Genomic DNA, 22,325 nt, shown 5'->3' with positions numbered 1-22,325 from the left:
AATCAACGTATATGTTTACTGACTTACTTTGCTTGAGCATAGTTTCCACTAAAACTGAAAGGCTTATCATTGCCAAGCTTTTACTCTACCTTTTAAACCCACATACCACTTTGTTAAATATGGTTTTTGGTTATATATGTTTTTACATACAGAACACTTTAATTTACATCTCAAAACTTCATAAAACTATGTCAGTCCATACTTCAAAGAAATCCTGAATTAAAAAAACAATAATAGCAGTTTATCTGACAGCTGACTGAAAATTTGTTTTCATAAACAAACATGAACCTAATTGGTTTCAAGTAGATCCGATTTTCAAAATATGATTCAAAATTCTTAGTTTTTGTTATGACATAGTGAACACTTAGTTTTAATTTTGTATACATAAAAGTAAGTATTTAAAAAACAAATAAATGTAACTAGCATATAACTTTATAGTATTAGTGTTACAGTATTTTTTTACTATGAAGAAATTAATATATAACCAATGAATTTCATGGACACATGAATAAAAATAGGAAATTTTTATATTAATGAGTCTATTTAAATTATATAGTGATATTTTCTGAGATAGTCTTGAACATTGGGTTAATATCTCGATTCAAAATCGCCAGAGAAGCCCTAATACGAAGTGTTATCGCAGATTTATTGTTTTAATACATTATTATACTAACCGTGACTTGTTGAATGTCTTATATTAACCCTATTTATATCGTTATATTATCCTAATGAAATATATCATAATAGAGATTGCGTGGAGACGCGAAAAATAACCAGGAAAATATCCAAGTTCAAACAGATCCGATTCAGAGTTTTATACAATCTAAATGTTTAGGCTATCGGTTTTTTTTATTCCAATGCTTCACCCGCACTTATGCAAAATTTGTATGTTGTGTTTGCTCTTTTATATTCTATTCTATTTTAAATCCTTTACCTTAAAGTTCCTTTGATTTTAATATTTATAAAATCTTTATTTATATAAAATAATTACTACGAAGCCTATCCCAGAAGGGATCTTAATGGCTGATGTATACCTGTCAGTACAACATGTACTGTGTACAGTGAAAACCGATGTGTTATTTAAAACATGCAGTTTATTTATATTTATATTATATTTATTTAATAAGCACATCTATAAGCGCAATTGAAGTAAAAAATAATTTTTAATACTATTCCGAAAAGTATTGCAAATTGTACAAATGCTAAGTTGTTTGAAAAAAAATTGAAGTTTTGGCTTTAAAAAAAAGATAATATCGATCACCTTATTAATATACAAGTTTAATTTGTGTTGAATCTATATCTTAAAGAAACAAACATTATTCTAAGCGGCTAGGTTTGCTGAAGTTATATTGCCACAATTGCATTTATGTAGTGGGACTTTATGTGGTTAAATAAAACATCAAAATCTTTGTAGCGCAAAATGTTTAATATTAGAGAAGGAACCTCTTCACAGGCTTTGCCTGAGAGGCCCTATGTTTTTTGAAAGTAAATATATATTGGATATATACTAGAATGTGTGTGTTGCATTTAAACTTGTATATAGTATTTTTATTCTTTTAATTATGATACTTTGTGGTATTGTATAGTTTAATTGCAGTAATTAATTTAAGACTAAATGTGAATTAATATTATTACCATCTTTTTTGATAATTTTGTACCAGATTATTTTAGTTGTGATGGATTGTAATTACTTTCGAAAAATAAATATATTCTATTCTATTCTATTATAAAAAAGGCCGGTCGAAAGGTCTAGTTTCATGCGCAGGGTGAATATTGGTTGTGTGGGGCTCCCTTAATGTTAAGGGCAGTTTCAAGCATGAACACGAGGGACAGTGAATATTGTCTCCCATGCATGACTGGAGGAGGCTGGAAGCTAGCTATCCTAAGTACTTCCAAGATAACAAGACTGAGATCGAGTTGGTTATCCTTCCTTAGAGGATCGCGACAAGAGGGGGCCCATCCCGAACCTTATTAGCACAAAGAGTGTCTTCTTCTTTTTGTTAAAATTGAACATTATAACGCTTTAACGAACCATTATTTTGGTGGTTATCTTTCGTTTCTTAGATATTTAAAACTTTATTCCGTAAATAACATAGAACCACTACAACTGGAATATTGTGTTTTCTTTTACCTGGCATATACTCGTATAAACGTAGTCTTCTCAGCTCTCGTCTATTCAGATAGAACCGACCTTTTCCTCTGTTTGACCGTTCGTTTTTAGTGAGCAAAACAATTTCTCCAATTCAATAAGGGAATTTGTCGTGTCGGGCGAATAATATTATTTTGGATTGAACATGGTGTCATACTCCAAACAGTGGAATTGCACACTTAAATTTAACAGAAAATTGTTTTGTTTTGTTTAGATGGTTTCTGCTCTTGGAAAGGCTTGTCTCCTTCACCAATTACTAATACGAGAAATCGAAAATTTTGATTGAATTGGTTTATGGAAATCTCTTACTGAGGTTATGAAAAACATGAACTCCTTGTATCCAGTTACCTTTGAATTTCAGTTTGTCTTAGGACACTCTTGAGTACATAAAATGTATTATAAACATAAAATTGAACGGGCAAAGACGTTGGAATACGAGTCTATAAATAAAAATAATTACACAGCCACTTCGAATAGTCTCTGATTTCTTTCAAGACTAGGGGGAAGCGTCTCCCCAGTTATTTCTGAGGCAGGGAATTCCCAGAGGATAGCTATCCAGATACCGGAGGCTCTCAGATGCCGTAAGCTGTCAGAATCTTCAAGAGGCTGCAAGATCCAAGACCTCGGGATCGGGAGCTCCCAAAGTCCAAATCCGGAGTATTCCAGAAGCAGAAAACTACCAGAGGTGGAGAGTTGCCAGAAACAGGAAGTTCCCAAGACATGGGATCTCCTATGTTACAAATGTTTCCAGAGACTCCCTGAAACTTATGCTCTTATGGTCTGGGAGAATCCAAAGACAGATGAAGGCGCCAGAGTTTGGACATGACCAGTAACCAGGGTAATCTCAAGGCCGGGAGCTTAGTATATTTCCATTCTAGAAGCTTTCATGGTCAGGCAGTTCAAATGTAGTGTCTGCGTAAGTTTCAGCAAACCAGTGTTACAAACGCAACATATAGGCTCACCGGAACCAATAGGCTGTTCACTTCTCCATGGTATATACTTTCCAGTAGAATCCACACTGGGTACAGCAATAACCAATGTGTCACTTAAATTTATAAAATTCAGGATGTCCAGGAGCGAAACATCACTAATCACAAACGTCGAGATTTTGGAGTAAAGGGTGAATCGACAGGTCTAGTATAGTACGGAGGATGACTGTTGGTGTGGTTGAAGCTTCCTCAGTGTAGGGGAGAGCACTCCTTGGACATGAGGGCGTGCTGTATTCTGCCGGCTTGAAAGGAGAGGATGTAACCAGAGTGGCTTATCCTTCTTCCTTGGTTTTCATACTGAGATTAGTTTGCTTGGTATCCCTCCTCATGGGATCAAGCCTAGTTAGTATGTGAAAATAAAGTTTACACTATTCCTCTGCAAAGTGAAACTGCCTTTATTACATAGATGGGTTAGATTATACTGTTTTATTATATTCTGTTCAGAATATTGTGATTATAGTGTTAATTGAAAATATTTTTAGTTTTTTTACTAAGATATATTAATTTTTACATTGGTCACCCAATAATTAACATTTATCGTAGTATGTTATATTTGTTTGTTATTCTTTAGTTCCAGTAGGGGCATACTCTTCATCACAGAACACCCAAAATGAACAGAAGAGACCCTTGCCCTCGTGCGGTAAGTCTTGCCATAATAATACAATCTGTGTACTCTTGTGATATGTATTATTAGAGATGTTAAGTGTTTTTATTTTAATCACTTAGTGATTACTCCTTAATAATGTAAAATTAAAATTTACGCAGATGAAATTATTTACATTCTTGTGAATAATCTTCAAACATTTTTTACAACCTCAGAAATTTATTATTTATACTAAAATCAACAATTATAAAATGCTAGTTTTCTAAATAAATCTTTTCTAAATATATTAATGCTTAGGCAAAGTTCTATTTTAACTAAATATCACGAATATAAGATTATGGTTTATATTAGAGATGTAGAAGAGAAATTATATTCACGGATTTCGTAATAGGGTTTGATAGCAAAGGGCGGTTAGTGAGAAAGAAATTATGTAAATAAAATGATGATTAAATAATGTAAAATGGAGTGAAAACTCTCTTCTCGTGTTATTGAGAGAACAAGGCACAAATAAAATAGCGGAATTTAGAGCAATTCATACGTTATTTGCATCATCCACTTGTAGTTTATTTATTATATGGATAAGAGGAGAATTGGCTGGGGCAGAGCTATTCTGAACACGCAGTAGTAACTAACTTTTCTCTTGATTTAAAGCCGCAAACATTTCAAATCAAGCCTTACGTTTTGATTTTTATATTTACTGTAGAAAGAATAAAAACATAAAATTTAAAACACACAATCAAAGAGATAAAATTAAATGTTTCAAAACCATGTTTTATATTAAATTTCCTGTTTGCCTTGACTCGAAGAACATGTCTACAAAATATCGCCGGAGAGTTCTTAAATACCCTGTAGATAAGAAGAAGTAGAGTAAGACTAAAGAGTGGAATGGCCTTTTTAACAGTAAACAATCTTGATCTAATAAAATATATTTATTAAGAGCTCATCAAACAATGTTATAAATGCAACAATGCAATCAGTATGAAATGCGTACAATCATCATTTCACAATTTTGTAAGGTACGGTAGTTTAGCAAGGCTAATAAAACGTCAGGTATTCCTCTGAACTCTGATAGATGTTATGATGAAACATTTTTAGTAATAAATAAATGTGGTACTAGCTTAGCTACAGAACAATGTACGATTCAGCGTATAGGTCTTTATCATATCCTTACATTGCATAGTAATATGTGTTATATAATTCTATGTTTTACGCACTGTTGTTTGGCCAAGTGAATACAGTGTTGGTTTAGAAGCCTGAAATATATCTAATATTACTAGTAAAACATGGCTATTATATTTTCTATATTCTAACTTTTAATGAAAATATATGCCTGATGCTTACCACAAAAATATATCTAATAGGTATAGAAGTTCTAATCTTGCTCTACACAGTTTTACCAAGTTATGGCAATAGTTCTCATGAAAACGAACATATTTCGTGTCTTTTGTCGTTTGTGCAAGTAGGTTTACCGCACATTTATTAGGAGTGATTCTTTTATTTCGTTTGAACTCGTTTATAACTGAATAACTGAAAAGTAGTTTTACTGTTTTTATCACTATACAATAAAACACTTCTGGAAATTATTTTATTATAAGATGTGCATTTAAGTGATACCATAGTTACACACGTAACAATATAATTAACACTATAAATTGTGTGCATGAAATTGAGTGTTTAAGTTATTATGTATGTCATAAATGACTTAATTGTGTTTTTTATGCTCCCACAGAATTATAATAAAACAATACTAACGCTTTAAATTTATTACGATTTAGCAGAAAGGAGAAGGGCCAGTATGAACTTGAAATGAAAGCTTATTAATTTAATTTTTCATTTGATAAAAATATAATATATACAGGGTGTTCACAAAAGGTTGTCACAAACTTCTGTGGGTGATGGTATTAATCATTTCAAGGAAAACATGTTCTGTAAATATAGGTCGAAAAATTTGTCGTTTTGAAACTAGCCGCCATTTTGTATTTTTCATAACAAAATTAATATATCAAACTAATAATATAAAGATACGCTTTCACAAGCCAGGAGAAACAAACAACTGATAACTCTCAACTGTGACATGTTTAGGACTTCTAGCTTGTATAAGCGTATCTTTAAAGTTATGCTCACTTGTACGTTGACGGATTTATTTGAAATGAGTACCTTTGGAATTGTTGTAAAAATTTAAAAATAGTTATATCTTTTACAATTTCTCTAACCTATATAAAACAGCTGATACGTATGAAAAGACGAAATGTTTGTTGCTCCCGGCTGGTGCAAAAGTAACTTTAAATTAGTGGTCGTGTACGTTTATGCACTGACGGATTTCGTTGAATCAATATCGTTGGAATTTTAATGCCATTGATAAAATTGTTGTTATATGGTAACTTTTTACAACCATACGGATTGTTTGTTATTCAACTTTAAATGTGTTCAGCAGACACCGTATTGTTAACATTAAATAAAATAACACAATTATTTAAAATTTTTTCTCTTATCTTTACAAATCTATGTGCCAAATTTGGATTCCTTAGCCAGGTCTAGAAATATAAATTTTTTTATAAAAATACAAAATGGCGGCTAGCGGCTAAAAGAAACATTTCTTGATATATATTTACAGGAAATTATTTGTTTGAAATGATGAATACTATCTCCTACGGAAGTCTGCGACATAATTTATTATAAAATATACTATATATATATATATATATATATATATATATATATATATATATATATATATATATATATATATATGCATTACATATTAACCATATTATAATTAATTTAATATTTTTTCAGCATGCACCTTCTCGGATACCAGCACCAACATATCGCCGCCAACAACAACAGGTATAACTAAAATTAGGTAACATTCTATTATTGTTCTTGTTATCCTATTACAGTAAGACATTTTAAAGACTTTATGCCTTTTTATACTAAATTCTAAATGGCTAAATTCAACTGATTACCTACCACAAATATGGATTTGAGTAATGGATAAAACCTGAGTAAGTTAGGTAGTGCTGTAATGAAAAATTGTATATATTCTCACCGTAAGTCAGTAATAAAACAGTGACGATTCTTTTGTTTAATACTAAAATTGCGATTGCGCTGTTTTGGTCGAATCTGTAAGGGAATACTACAGGCGTTGCCTAAGAGGCGTTTCAAAAATTCTCAATTTTCTCGCAATCGAAACCTTTGCGAACCCATGTGAATTGGTCAAAAAATTTTTGTATTTACACCTTCTATAAACCCTGAGAAAATGCGCACTTTTATCCGATTCGCCTGGTATATTCCGGAATTTAAGTAAACCTTCAAAGTACGGACCAGATGATTTAGTTTAACTTAAATGGTATTAACTTGCATGCGCATCTACCTAGTTAGTTGAGCGTTAGCGAAACCTATTAATAGAAAAGCAAAAAAATTATTTTTGTCTGTCTCTCCGCACGTAATCTCTAGAACTTACTGACCTAGAGACTAGAAATTTTGCACGCAGCTTCATTTCTGTAAGGTTAACATCAAATTGTATGACATTCTCGTCACTCTATGGGATTTACTAAGATCTAACGACTTTTTTGTCTAATGATAACCATGATAGCAGCAAGACAATTGCAACACAAATTTATACGCAAACTGAGACTGATATGAGCAGAGTAAATTTGAAATTTTGAATGCAATAACAGCTAAATTTGTAACGTAAAATTTGGTGGGGCATAATCCTACTTTTGTAGTAAAAAGGAAACGTATAATGAGGGTTTTTTTGTCAATTTACTATTCACGATGAAATAAATGTCACCATTAATTTAGTTATGCATTTCAGTTTGGGTCTCCGCCTTCCGGACCTAATCAGAGGGTGAGTGAACTGTACAAATGTTCTGTTATTATTTATTGTGTAATTATGGCGCCTTACGTGTCATTTTAATAGCACCTACTGCACATACATAACCGATCTATTTATATATAATGACAAAATGTGCTATAACTATAGGAGATGATATTTCTAAAAGTAATCAGCAGCAATACTCTATTCTAGAAGAAAAAGTTGTTTGAGTCAGTAATTATTGTTATTTCTCTGTGATATGTTTTTCTAAACTATCTTTTATAACACGATATTTTTCTACGTTTCAAACCTTTGCAGTGTGTTAGACATACTGTGAGGGATCAATAAAAGCTTAAAAATAATAATACTTTTTGAACATGTTTCTTTAAATTTTATTTTAACAATGTGAAGTGCCGCACGTAGTTGCTCACATTTTTGGTCTGCCACTAGATAACCATACTGCATATTGTTGCTAATATGTATGAATTTTTGTACTCTTACCCTAAACATATTAAAAATGTATACAGTATACAGTATAAGCAATAGCGGCTACCGACAGCAATACATAGTTTAAACAGCAGCAAAAACTTGCAATAAAATGTATTTTTATTTTGCTAGAAATGTTGGTAATGATTTTTATTTTTCATTTAATTTCTATAAATAAACAGTTATGGCTGACGTTCGAGAGACTGGATCAATTCCATTACCGTATGACTGTCTGTGTATCTGTCTGTTTGTACGCACAATATCTCAAAACAAAATGGCCTACAGAGCTTGAAATTTTTTACGAACTTTTATTTATATATAAGGAAAACTAGGTTCAATGTTTGTGCATGCTATGGATTTTGGCTGAGCGTTGGTGAATATTTTTAAACTGGTGTTATGGGTTACAAATTATACAAACGATTAGATAGAAGTATAAATAAACCCGTAAACAAAACTGAGTACAATCATATGAGTTTTGAAGATATGAAAGTTTAGTTTAATTCACAGAGCAAAACGAAAAGTAATGGAATGGAAAGTTAGGAATGTTGAAATTAGGTGAATAAATTTGGTTATAGCGCACTCCTGCGTTGTAGTATTGTCACTAACTCGCTGAAACTTTTATTATTTGAAACCTGCTATGTAACATAACTTAATGAACAAAACATGTATACCATGTGGAAAGATACTTCGAGAAAGATTTCAGCGTAGTTTTTTTTTTTAATTTTGGATGAAACCTCATTTATACATAGACAAGAATGTGTTCTTTTGAGGTGCATGTGCAACTATGGTATTTAGCCGACCTTATCTTTTGTGCCAATTTATTTCCTTTTACTATTGTATGTCTGTATATATTCCCGCACGACATGTAGAAAATCAAATGAGTTATTGATTTGCATCTTTGAGTGGAACTTATTCGTACGTTGTAGTAATTGCCATTACGATGTAATATAAATTCACATTGCGGTACAATTGAAATTACAACTAACAATCTTAAGGGATCTATGGAATTTTTTACAAATGAGATACACAATATTCGAGCATATTATTACAGAGCTACATGCTCACTTAAGCAGCAAGATTAATACAATTTGCAGCACATCACATTTCCCTGTGCGAGCCTCCACGTGGACTGAGAAAGGAAATGAATATGGCACACACGAGTAAGGTAACATTTAATAAAAGAGAATTTGCATAAGCACTAGTGATATCTCTCTTCACTATCAGATTGCATATATAAAGCTATTGTTCTAAATATGCTTTTCAGAAATACACCCTTTTAGTGTTATTGCCCTTTGGTGTTTATAATGGACAATATTGTAAAAGTACGTACCCAAAAAAAGATACTCCTACTGGTACACAATTCACAGAGTCATTATACTGTGAAACCGAGAAACATCCATGTATTTGGTTACAGTGGACTAATAGCGCAATTTGTTTACTGGTACACAGCTCACAGCGTCATTATATTGCCAAACTTAAAACCACCAAGTATTGGTTACAGTAGACCGTTAGCGCATTCTGTTTCCTGGTTCACATCTCATAGCATCAGTTAACTGTTAAACGTAGAAACCACCAAGTAGTGGTTACAGTAGACCGTTAGCGCATTCTGTTTCCTGGTTCACATATCATAGCATCAGTTAACTGTTAAACGTAGAAACCACCAAGTAGTGGTTACAGTAGACCGTTAGCGCATTCTGTTTCCTGGTTCACATATCATAGCATCAGTTAACTGTTAAACGTAGAAACCACCAAGTAGTGGTTACAGTAGACCGTTAGCGCATTCTGTTTCCTGGTTCACATCTCATAGCATCAGTTAACTGTTAAACGTAGAAACCACCAAGTAGTGGTTACAGTAGACCGTTAGCGCATTATGTTTCCTGGTTCACATATCATAGCATCAGTTAACTGTTAAACGTAGAAACCACCAAGTAGTGGTTACAGTAGACCGTTAGCGCATTCTGTTTCCTGGTTCACATATCATAGCATCAGTTAACTGTTAAACGTAGAAACCACCAAGTAGTGGTTACAGTAGACCGTTAGCGCATTCTGTTTCCTGGTTCACATATCATAGCATCAGTTAACTGTTAAACGTAGAAACCACCAAGTAGTGGTTACAGTAGACCGTTAGCGCATTCTGTTTCCTGGTTCACATATCATAGCATCAGTTAACTGTTAAACGTAGAAACCACCAAGTAGTGGTTACAGTAGACCGTTAGCGCATTCTGTTTCCTGGTTCACATATCATAGCATCAGTTAACTGTTAAACGTAGAAACCACCAAGTATTGGTTACAGTAGACCGTTAGCGCATTCTGTTTCCTGGTTCACATATCATAGCATCAGTTAACTGTTAAACGTAGAAACCACCAAGTATTGGTTACAGTAGACCGTTAGCGCATTCTGTTTCCTGGTTCACATATCATAGCATCAGTTAACTGTTAAACGTAGAAACCACCAAGTAGTGGTTACAGTAGACCGTTAGCGCATTCTGTTTCCTGGTTCACATATCATAGCATCAGTTAACTGTTAAACGTAGAAACCACCAAGTAGTGGTTACAGTAGACCGTTAGCGCATTCTGTTTCCTGGTTCACATATCATAGCATCAGTTAACTGTTAAACGTAGAAACCACCAAGTATTGGTTACAGTAGACCGTTAGCGCATTCTGTTTCCTGGTTCACATATCATAGCATCAGTTAACTGTTAAACGTAGAAACCACCAAGTATTGGTTACAGTAGACCGTTAGCGCATTCTGTTTCCTGGTTCACATATCATAGCATCAGTTAACTGTTAAACGTAGAAACCACCAAGTAGTGGTTACAGTAGACCGTTAGCGCATTCTGTTTCCTGGTTCACGTATCATAGCATCAGTTAACTGTTAAACGTAGAAACCACCAAGTAGTGGTTACAGTAGACCGTTAGCGCATTCTGTTTCCTGGTTCACATATCATAGCATCAGTTAACTGTTAAACGTAGAAACCACCAAGTATTGGTTACAGTAGACCGTTAGCGCATTCTGTTTCCTGGTTCACATATCATAGCATCAGTTAACTGTTAAACGTAGAAACCACCAAGTATTGGTTACAGTAGACCGTTAGCGCATTCTGTTTCCTGGTTCACATATCATAGCATCAGTTAACTGTTAAACGTAGAAACCACCAAGTAGTGGTTACAGGGACCACTAGCGCATTCTGTTTCTTAGTTCACATATTACAGCGTCATTAAACTGACCAGAGTAGTAACCATTACGTACTGAATTAATGATAGCGGTTTGGAATTATCATTTTTTAAATAGATAAGAAACTAAATGCATGATACATTATTTATTGTGTGCTTTTTAAGTTTGCGAGAAACCAAAAAATCATCATTAATGTTCAAAAACTAGCTCAGAAACGCCATGTATATGGTCCATTAATAGTTCATTGACTAATGGATTTTTTTATTTAGGTACATTTAGCTATTGAAGAAACCATCAGAGGCCCACTGAGGCCAGGAACTCGTGGTGGCCAGGTAAGATTTTCTTATAAAAACTTGATTTGCCTTCAACTGTAAAATAACAGACTTCTGTAAAATAATATAGCGTTTTACGTGATATATCTGAAGTTTATAGTGGGTTTAGAACTACTATACTGAAAAATAAATAGCATTTTTAACTTTCACACGGTTTCTATTATAATGCAACACATCGTATTTAGACAAACTGCCTTACAATTTTGTATCGAATCATACATTTTTCCTACGAAGCAACTTTTTAAAGTCTTTAAGGAAAATAACCATTTTGGTTATTATAAAAAGCGTCATAAAATAAAAATAAAAGAATTCAATTTCTTATTGTATGATTTTTGTATTAGGATTATATTTCACCAGATGATTGAACCAAGCTATAAATTCATTATTACTACTACTGATATTTCCCAAGGCTCCGTCTTAGGACCAGTGTTATATATTTTATTCACCAATGACCTGCCAATATTCTTGGAAAACTACACAAATTCCATCATGTACGCAGACGATACCGTACTACTCTCAGCCCAGAAGGATGTTGAACAGCTAGAAATAAACTCCTACATCTCATTCAATATGGCCCAACAATATTGCAAATACAATGATCTGGTCTTAAACAGCTTGAAAACTAAACAACTCACTCTAGGAACTAATAAAAACTATGTGTCCGAAATCCCTAGTATTCAAGAAACAGAGGACATGAATTATTTAGGAATAACACTAAATAATACATTGACGTAGACAAATCACATTGCAACTTATGCCTGAAGCTAAATTCATCACTCTATGCTTTGCGAAGGACCCATGCAACAAGCACTCTTGAATCTACCAAAATAGCGTACTATGCCCTATTTGAAAGTCATCTCAGGTATGGGATAGCAGCATGGGGGGCACAACTCAATTTAACCTACTAAAAGTCCTCAAAATTCAGAAGAAAGCAATCCGGTTAATGTGGAAGCTAGGACCTAGAGAAAGCTGCAGAGCTACTTTTAAAGAATTGAATATACTGACAGTGACTTCTCTGTATATTCTGGAAACGATATTGTACTGCTTATCATAAGACTTTCCTCGAAATAGTAATCTTCATGAACATAACACAAGGCATGGTCAAGACTTTCCACTAACTCTTCACAGAACAGCTGTATTTGAGAAAAACCAACCTATGCCGGGAAAAAACTTTTTATTGCTCTGCCAGAAGAAATTAAGAAAAATGGAAACAATCACATTAACATGAAGACTGCAATAAAGAACTGGCTCTTGCAAAGAACCATCTACACAGTGGAGGAATTTTACTTATGGAGACTGACAACTTAACAGAGACAAACATGAACTTTTATATTTTATAACTATGTAGACTTTTTGTTAATTGACGCTACTTGTAATCTTAAAGATTATCAATGAAGAATTTCTGATTTCTGATTCCACTGGTCGAAAGGTATACTGTGTGATACTAGATATGTGAGATAAAACTTTACATAGAAAAAGAGAAAGTCTTTCATTCCACCTTTGGGAAAGGCTTTGGGAAGGCACCTTATAATCTGTGATAATAAATAACAGCGATACCACAAGAGAATTCCATGGGTTTCACGTTTTGGGTTTATTTAGGTTCAGTATGAACGCTAACCTATGAATTGCAAGTTATGTGGGCTTAGGTAACCGAGTTTACTTGTGGTATCTTCAATGTGTCAACAACGATAGTTTAGCGTATACACAATATATATTTGCTATTATTATGACACGCAGTAAAATATTTCGTGATAGTTCTAATTTCATGCATTTACTACATCCAATTTCATCTAAAGTACTTAGAATGAAACTACTCGTAATTCCATGCACGTTTTGATTAGTTGGCCGGAAGGGTTGAATAGATACAAGTGAAATGTTCCATAAAGTACTCAGCAAATGACAGCAAACTCCTGGTTCAGTATTGTATTTATATACTTGTATTTTCCTCTCTACAGTGGAGTATAAATATCCCTCTATAGAGTAATATCAATATCTCTCTATTGAAGAATATAAATATCTCTTTATTGAGGAAAATCAATATCCCTGTATTGAGGAATATCAGTATCCCTCTATTGAGGAATAAAACTATCTCTTTATTGAGGAATATCAATATCTCTTTATTGAGGAAAATCAATATCCCTCTATTGAGGAATATCAATATCTCTTTAAAATACAAAAAAGTGCAACTATCTGTCTTACACATTTCCAATCAACTATTTGAACGTAAATGGTTAGAGCCAACCAAATTGTTTTAATTGATTATTTATATTACAAAAAGAAATATTTAATCAAGCAGTCTACTATTACATGAAACGTCTTCCTTTTTTGAACCTGTAGATCATCCCCTCATTATCTTTGCTTATCAGAGCAAGGTACTTGTGAATAACATTAAATGATTTATTTTTATGATATCATTCAATTATTCTCTCAATGTACATTGGAAATAGTTTAAATTAAATTGAATTTTATTATGCGCTATGAAAAATAATTAAAATAATTACATGCCTTACCCAGCTACTTCTCTAGTTAATCTGATTTAGGTTTATTAAACATAAATATTATATACAATAATCCTATCCAAGACAGTAGTGTCACAAAAAGTACTGTATCAATATAACTAACATTTCATTGTTTATTTTACAGCGTAGACAACCGCAACAAACTTGCCCTAATGAGTCTAGACGACGTAGACATGTAAGTACAGAATAATACACATAGAGCAGAGAGCCAATTCACACTGCATAAACACACAAGCTAGTTTTTCATGAATTGATAGAGTAAATTCCCTAAAAAATTAAACCGTCAGCCAAACTTGTTTTGGTGAAGGTCGAAATGTAAGGGTATCAAAAGGGTTAAAATATGAAATTATAATTTTTTCAGATCTTATACTTCTTAGTTTGACATATTTAAAAATAAGTGCCAGACACATACAGGAATGTGTCAGATAACCCATAAACGAAACCTTAAAGTTGCGACTTTTAGACTCTTTATCTAGTTGACTGAATTTAATGTAATTTTTATTAATTTTCATATCTGGCGGCCAGTTTTATGCGTATGAAAGATGGTGAAAATAAAAATCTGAAAACAATTGAATCATTTTTTAACAGTCCTATTTTGCCTCCATCAATATTAGTTTTGTTAATGATCGTTTTCTTTGTTACGATACATTCCTCTAGTGATTTAAATTAAAACCAGGTTACGTACTTATACAGTGCAAATTAGACCCGGAACTTATACTGTTAATACATGTATCTAAATACTATATCGGACATGATAAAATTAGATTGCATGAATATATTAAAGACAAATGTAACTGAATTGATTAAAGAAATAAGATACGAGTAGTTTATGTAACCCTTATTGGCTGAGTACTTTATATAGCTAAATATCCCTATTGTGAGAGGTGGGTGTAGATATGGGGGTCGGTGGATTTCAGGGATCTTCTTGTCAACCCTCTCCTTATTTATCCCAACCTCAGTTTCCTTTGCCTGTTTTTATTTGTGACGAATGAAAAGTACTGATGTTAACAAAACTGAAATAATATAATGAATAGTTTGAATTTGATGTTATGGTTGATGATTGTAATGTGTTTTCAGACAGGAGCCGATCTTCCATGTCTACGAAGACCTCCCCCTGGAGGTGACCAGACCCGGACCGGTACCGGCTGGGCGGCTCAGCTTCCTCACTTACAGTTACCTCGAGTATGTCCATTCTGTGCCACTTCTTTAGCAGTGTATGGGAAAACTAAAATACACTAGATAGTCACCACGTCAAGTCTGAAATCACACTTAGATCTGTTTCAAAATTCCACATGGTGCTAATATTCATTTACATAATTTTTAAATACTTCTGAATGGTATAAAAATTTGAAAAATAATATTAGTAACTTCCCGTATCAAGTCTGACAACAATTGGTTCCACATCAATATCTCAACACTATGTGATGATTTGTATATTAATATGTATGAACAATTATGAATGGTATGAGTAACAGTCTCAAATTACCATGGATCCTTTTCAATAGCCCAATATCACGTAATAAATCACATTGCATTTAGTCCTAAAAGAATCTTTGCACTTTTTTCCGGAGTGAAAGTATATTGCAGGATGAGAAAGATTTGAGTATTGTTGGGGCTGCCTCCAGTTGTTACATCCATGTTATATTCTTCATGACAAGGTATGTCTGGCATTGAAAGAAGATCATGTCACCTTGGAAGAAGTAGAGAAAAGGAGAGATTGGTACTCCCTCAATGTAGGGCTGCAAAACCCATTAGCACTAAGATATCCCCAACTACTGCAATAGCCACCCCCCGTAGTAAACAAGACCTATATTTTACCCCAAAATTTACACATTTGCTATTGGAAATGTGCTATTCCTGGGCATTCATTGGGTTGCCCAATTGTAATGGACCGGTTTTTATGGTAACTGAGTTTAACTAGAAGATAAAAATCAACAAGAAGTGAATCCCTGTAGGGTTGTCAGTTATGATGTGTTTTGATAATAATATAAAGGTTAATATAGAATAATACAGTAACCCTACTTAGTGAAATATAAATGTAATTATGTTTCATACTATTATAGCCCTGAACTGCTATAATTCGCTATTAACATTAACACACACCATCGCCAAACTGTTAAAAAAGTAGTCATAACACTATTATAGTTTCGAATTCTAGTAAGTCATCTTCAATAAGTACTAAAAGCGAAGATTAGTTCTTGCTTTTAATACTTATTGTCCCCAGAAGATTATTTATTAGAAGTCGAAACTGTAGTTATGTTATGACTATTGCTTGTTATGGTTGACGATTGTATGTTTTAATATTAATAATAATTGTAATTAGAATAATAATAATATGTTTTGATTATTATTCGACATCTACCATGTTACAACCACTTTTTGTTTTGTCCGAAATTAATTTCTTTTCTATCACACCCAGTACTACCACGACTTTTAACATATAATACATCTGGTGAATGCTTTCGTGCAAGATTATATGGTCTTATGACGGGGGTTTCATGAGCAATAGTGAGGTACTATTGGTTTTGAAATGTAATTTTGTAGTAGCATTTGAATTTCAGATTTTAATTTTATTCATTCACAAAAAACGAAAACAGATCTAGAAGTTTTGAAATGGTCCATACAATTAAAGTGTGCAGATATTTTTTAGGATAAATTATTTCGAGAAATGTATTAATATAATAACCGCTGATTGTGCAGAGCTGCGGTCGACAGCAGGGAGTGTACCGCGATCCCCAGCACCGCAACGAGTTTCAACAATCACAAGTAAGTCTAGCCTTCAGTCTAGTTGGATCAGTGAGATGTTCTCGAAATGTAAGAAGCCATAGAATTATTGTTAAAAAATAATAGGTATAAATGAATATTTTAATAAAGTAATGTTTAGTAATGGTCTTAGGGTAGGATTATACATATTCTTACAAACACACTATACTTAGATCGATTAATAATAAGAAAAATAAAAGTCAGCATCAGATTATAAAAGACCTGTTAGCCAATAGTAAAGCTAATATATAGAGCTATAAAGCTAATTTAGATTGGGAGAGGGAGGGAGGGAGATTGGCCAGATTTGGTTATATAGTTTCGAAAGTTTTCTTTTGGTAAATGGGATATTTTATTAAGGCCGATTAAAGAAATCGATACATTGCATAATCTTTTCACTCTATGCTGATGGGCTTGTCCAGTATTGCTAAGATCTGCGAATCCATGGTTTTCCTCTTAACTAATTCAGCCGATTTTCCCTCCACCCAACCAATACTTTCCATATGTAAACATCCCATCCCCTATAACCCCTATAAACACGTCAGTGTGATTCCGTTATTTGTTTTGACAGTGGCTATATTCAAACAGCTGATCTTAAAACATCAAATAAATATAATGGCGCTACGTTTCTTTAAGGGAAAATAATTACTACAACAATTTCAGACAATCATTTTTAAAGATATCGTATGCTTTTCTGCATCGTGATAAAAATAATCGTTTAAGCTCGTCATGAAAATAATTTTCCACGCTCGGATTCTCCCCCAATAGTTCACTTTCAAGACTAGTAATAAAAAGTACTGTTTCACTGCATACATCACAGCTAGGCTTACCACCTAACAGGAATTTGGGATTTATTAAAACCCTGGATTTATTACATAGTAAATTCTACTCCCTTATTTGTAAGTTAATATTACAAAAGATTTAAATTTATAAACTAAAAGTGTGAGTAGAGACGTTTTAAAGGGTTTTTTTTAGATTACACGTAATAGGTTTAATACTCCTTCCGTCTAAACCAGAAAAATTAGGTAGATTAAGGTTGCTGAAGTATTATTGTTTGTACTTATGAGATTTGAATGTATTCAATATCTCGAAAACCATTCTCCAACAAGTTTTTAAAAACAAAGTGTAGGAAACTCCTTTTTCACTAGCTTCATTAAATAACGGAGTTGTGAATTTTATTATAGTTTGAACGGCCAAAATGTATTATAATGAAACGAAAAACGGCTAAGCTGGCCAAAAAACAGTAGAGATACTTATAATATAAAATGTTGTACTAAGTTTGTACTTGTTTTAGTATTAATATCTCCAGTCCTTAACACAAAGAACAAAGTTCAAAAGATTTCCTGAGAGTTCGTAAACACCCTACACATAAAATTTAGAATGGGACTTGGATTTGGGCCCTGGGAGTCATGTTCGGTGAAGTGATGCTAACATTGTTGTTAAATGCCAATAACGTAGCCAGGAAAAAAATTGGGGGAGGAGGGTCAAGACGACCGTATTTTCCCGTAATGGCCAGAAAGTAAGTCAGGTGCAGTCAACCGCCCATTCCCCATTTTGTTCTTTAAAAAGTTCTTAACCCGTTTCAATTTTGTGAACGAACTTTCAGCAGTACATTTCAGAAATACTGAATTATTTTAATATTACTAATCGTTTTCTAAAGTAGTAATTGAAATAAAAATTTAAAATTTGGTAGTTCCGGATTCCTTGGGTTACCCTCACTGTCTACGCCCTTGCCATAAGGATAGTTGGACAGTTGCAATAGGCTAATTCTCTATATAAAATATAGCTAAAAATGCATAGTGTAAAACTTTTCACTGTATATTAAGATGTTAAAAATAGATGAATAAAACACGCTTTCATTAGAATATACTACTTCCGTAATTACAAAAACATGTCGTCGCTGTCTCTCACCAAAGAGTTTTTCAATACCAGTTATCCATTAAATTTTATCAACATTTATATTCAGACTGAATAGGTATCTTTGACACTTTACTAAACCCAACTATTAGTATTGTTAGTATAAAAGTAATAATTATTTGTTTGTCTGATTTCCGCAGGGCTCTGCTCAGCAGGGAGGACTTCGCCGCTGCCCAGCGTATCATGACGAGTTCCGACGATCACACGTAAGAAATCAAATCCATTGTACCTGTCTGATGAAAAATTCAATTATCTAATTTTCAAAATTTCAATCCCTTTTGCAGTTTTTCAAATGCACCTAGGTACATAAATTCAATAAATATTTATCCTGTTTCAATCAAATGCTATTAGCAGTCTTTAACAGTGTGGATATAGTGACAAATTCATTCGTAATAAAGTTAGGGTTCAAACATTCCATAATATTAAATTTTGGTTCCAGTCGGAAGTCTCGTTCCCGAGGCAACGACCTCCTCCTTGTGGTGCAGACCAGATGCGTACAAGTACAGGTTGGGCTAGCCAGATCCCACGTCTACAGACATATCGGGTTAGTTTTTTTGTGATTTTACTCCGCCTTTTAGTTTTATGTAAGATTTGAAAACAGAGTTCAATAATTTCAGAACTTAAGATCTGAGTTGGTTTTGTTAACTTACATCAGTATCCTACATCACACCTTACTCTCATCTCATAACATTGATTCGAGACGGTAAGAAAACATGTTTGGATAAATTAGTAGTTTTCAAGTATCTTTTAAAAATAACTATGTATATAATTATAAGATGTATATAAATTAATTTGATGGGAAGAAAAATTGTCAGATTCACTCATAATATAAATTCATGAAATACCTTACACATATTAGTAGTGTGTACCCAATTTACAACATTCATATATGATTGTGACCTGTAATCACTTTCCTTATTTTTTTAATTACATCAATGTTAGAAGATATTTTGATTTACAATTTATTAACCATCTAATGTTTATTACATCCCTAAGTTTGTTATTGACGATGGAAGGTTTGAAACGATAACAGGATTTTGGACATTTTGCTATCATTATTTGTTACAAAAGGTATAACACAAGGATTGGAATCTATCCTTTTCGTCAGGTGGGTTAGTTATTAATACGTACAAACATAAAAAAAAGGATGGGAAATAAAAGCGTTCACACATAACGAAAATATACAGTCCATGGGTTGTCACTGCAAAGAAATTCTTATTTTATTCTCTTTGTATGTTCTGTATGTTTGTATGTATTAATACCTCCCCCATCTTACGAAGAGGACAGATTCCAATCGTCGAAATGTTGTATTCATTATAACTTTTGTAACATATAACGACAGAAAATGCCCGAAACCCTGTATTCCCTAATGTGATATTCCCCTTGGTTTCTCGTGTACCAAAACATTGAAAACTACCTTCTTTCATTATAGAAGCAATACTTCCATGCTTGGTAATACTATGGTAGTTCTGCTACAGTAAGGACAAATAATTATGCCTACTTTAGTACTGTATGTAATTATGCCTATAGTATGTAATTATGACTGCAATTATGACTTTAGAACTGTATGTAATTATGCCTACAATTAAACCCTTACACGTTTAAGAGCGTCAATATTACAAATAATCCTATTTTTAAGAGAGAAAATACCTAAAACATGTTGTTTTGACAACTGATGCATGCACTCTTCTTAAAAAGGCACAAATCCTGAAATATAGCACTGAATTTTAAAATATTATAGGGGTTATAAATAGATTATAAAGGACACATCAAATACAAAGTTGTTATCAAGAACATTATATCGATATTTTGGTGTTATACTGCAAAATCAAAGAACAACGCATATAAATTTTTATGGCCTATTACTTTTAGCTCATCTGTTATTGTATATTGTTATTGCAACTAATATACTTTTGAAAGTACTAAAAGAAAACCTATTGAATGTTATTCATTTTTTCTCATCTGTATTCATTAAGAAACTTTTTTACGAGGCATTAATAGTTAGAAGAGGTTCCAGAGATAACGTTTTTAAACACACAGTCACTGAATGTTTTGCTTTGATTTAAACGCTTTGCTGTTACAGTCCAGGTTCGCGACTAAAATTCAAGCAAATCCGTAGGAAAATAACACTAGTAGTCCTTATGTCTAGGAGTTTAAGTTATTTGTTTTAAATTTATGATGATAAATCAATTAATACTGTGTACTACATTCGACACTTTGGGTCACTCATTGGTTTTTAAAGTAGTTAATTACTGCAACATATGCTACAAAACTTAAAAACATAAAGCAAACGATAAAAATGTAATTAAATCATAAAATATTTTATGATTAAAAATAAAATTTAAGGTCAAGCAGATAATTTCTAGAGAAGGTTTGACTAACCAAGCGAGCATAAAAGATGCTGAATAACGATGAGGCTATTTTGTTTGATCTACCATTTGGTTTATAAAATCTATTTCAGTATACTATTAAAAGCTAATATAGTAATTTTAAAAGTCCAATCCATAATAAGTTTTCACATCCCTCGGAATCATTTTGTAATGGTTTTTGATCCAGGGCGAGCCAAGGCCTACTGGTGTTCATCGCTGTCCCTCACATCGCAATGAGTTCGGGCGTTCCCAGGTAAGTAAATTACTCAAAGCAAACAAGTAAGGTCCTTATTTGCTTGATGATTTTAATTAAATTTCTATATTTAAGTGTTTGGTAAACCACGTTGACTATCTCCTGTATAACCTATTTTTGTCGTATAATAACAAAGATATAATTTATATATTAATTTAAACAATCTCTCCAATAATATAAAGTTTTTATTTTTGTGAGGCCTTTCGTACTCAATGAGTACATCTTCGGAGTCACACAACTCGGACTCCAAAACATTATATTATTGGAGAGTTTGTTTAAATTAATATATAATTTCCAATAAGACAAGAGCTTCAAGAATTTAAAGATATAATTACTGTAGATAATTTTAGTGCGCTCATTTTAGTTGTACAATCTTTGTATGTGTCTCATTCTTTAAACATATCCAGACGACTTCTATTATGACAAAAGTAAAAATTGAGCTTTTGAAGTTTAAAAAAAATAAATAAATTGAAAACACGAAACTAACGTACCACATTTTAGATTAGTAAAATTATTTATAATTTAACAATAGTGCTCGACTGCTAATAATATAATTACCTCAATACACACAATTACCACTGTTTAAATATATAATAACATTACTATATATTATATCATTGCTCAACAGGCTAAGCTGTCTTGTGTTGTACCATCAACTGATAGTAGTAGTTGAATGCTAGGAATTTATAAAATAAATAAAATAAGCACCAACTACCAGGTAGTAAATTAATTATGCTTTAAATTGCAGTCGGAAATTTCGTTTCAAAGGCGACGCAGCCCTCCCAGTGGCGCGGATCAGATGAGGACAAGTAGAGGTTGGGCACAACAGCTTCCCCACCTGCACACATCTCGGGTTAGATTAAACTTCTCATTTATCTCATGCATAATGTTTTTGAAACAGTTAATAGAAAGTCTTAATTAGCATGTCATCTTTATTCAACTTAGTTTTCAAAG

General features: G+C 32.8%; 1 protein-coding gene across 1 annotated transcript in view; it reads left to right on the top strand.

The window, feature by feature from the left end:
* The first annotated feature begins 233 nt into the window (after nucleotides 1-233).
* Nucleotides 234-22,325, top strand: part of LOC124361840 — a 37,278-nt gene continuing 15,186 nt past the window's right edge. The window contains exons 1-12 of the mRNA XM_046815842.1: nucleotides 234-390; nucleotides 3,710-3,778; nucleotides 6,539-6,589; nucleotides 7,560-7,592; nucleotides 11,491-11,553; nucleotides 14,197-14,247; nucleotides 15,150-15,254; nucleotides 16,773-16,838; nucleotides 18,890-18,955; nucleotides 19,189-19,293; nucleotides 21,306-21,371; nucleotides 22,120-22,224. Coding sequence (XP_046671798.1) covers nucleotides 3,749-3,778; nucleotides 6,539-6,589; nucleotides 7,560-7,592; nucleotides 11,491-11,553; nucleotides 14,197-14,247; nucleotides 15,150-15,254; nucleotides 16,773-16,838; nucleotides 18,890-18,955; nucleotides 19,189-19,293; nucleotides 21,306-21,371; nucleotides 22,120-22,224 — 741 coding nt within the window. The 5' untranslated portion in view covers nucleotides 234-390; nucleotides 3,710-3,748. The remainder of the gene's footprint in view (nucleotides 391-3,709; nucleotides 3,779-6,538; nucleotides 6,590-7,559; nucleotides 7,593-11,490; nucleotides 11,554-14,196; nucleotides 14,248-15,149; nucleotides 15,255-16,772; nucleotides 16,839-18,889; nucleotides 18,956-19,188; nucleotides 19,294-21,305; nucleotides 21,372-22,119; nucleotides 22,225-22,325) is intronic.

Source organism: Homalodisca vitripennis, chromosome 5 (assembly GCF_021130785.1).
Source record: "Homalodisca vitripennis isolate AUS2020 chromosome 5, UT_GWSS_2.1, whole genome shotgun sequence".
In the NCBI taxonomy this organism is placed as follows: domain Eukaryota; kingdom Metazoa; phylum Arthropoda; class Insecta; order Hemiptera; family Cicadellidae; genus Homalodisca; species Homalodisca vitripennis.
The sequence above is the reverse complement of the archived record's forward strand: the minus strand, read 5'-3'. Positions and strand labels throughout refer to the sequence as shown.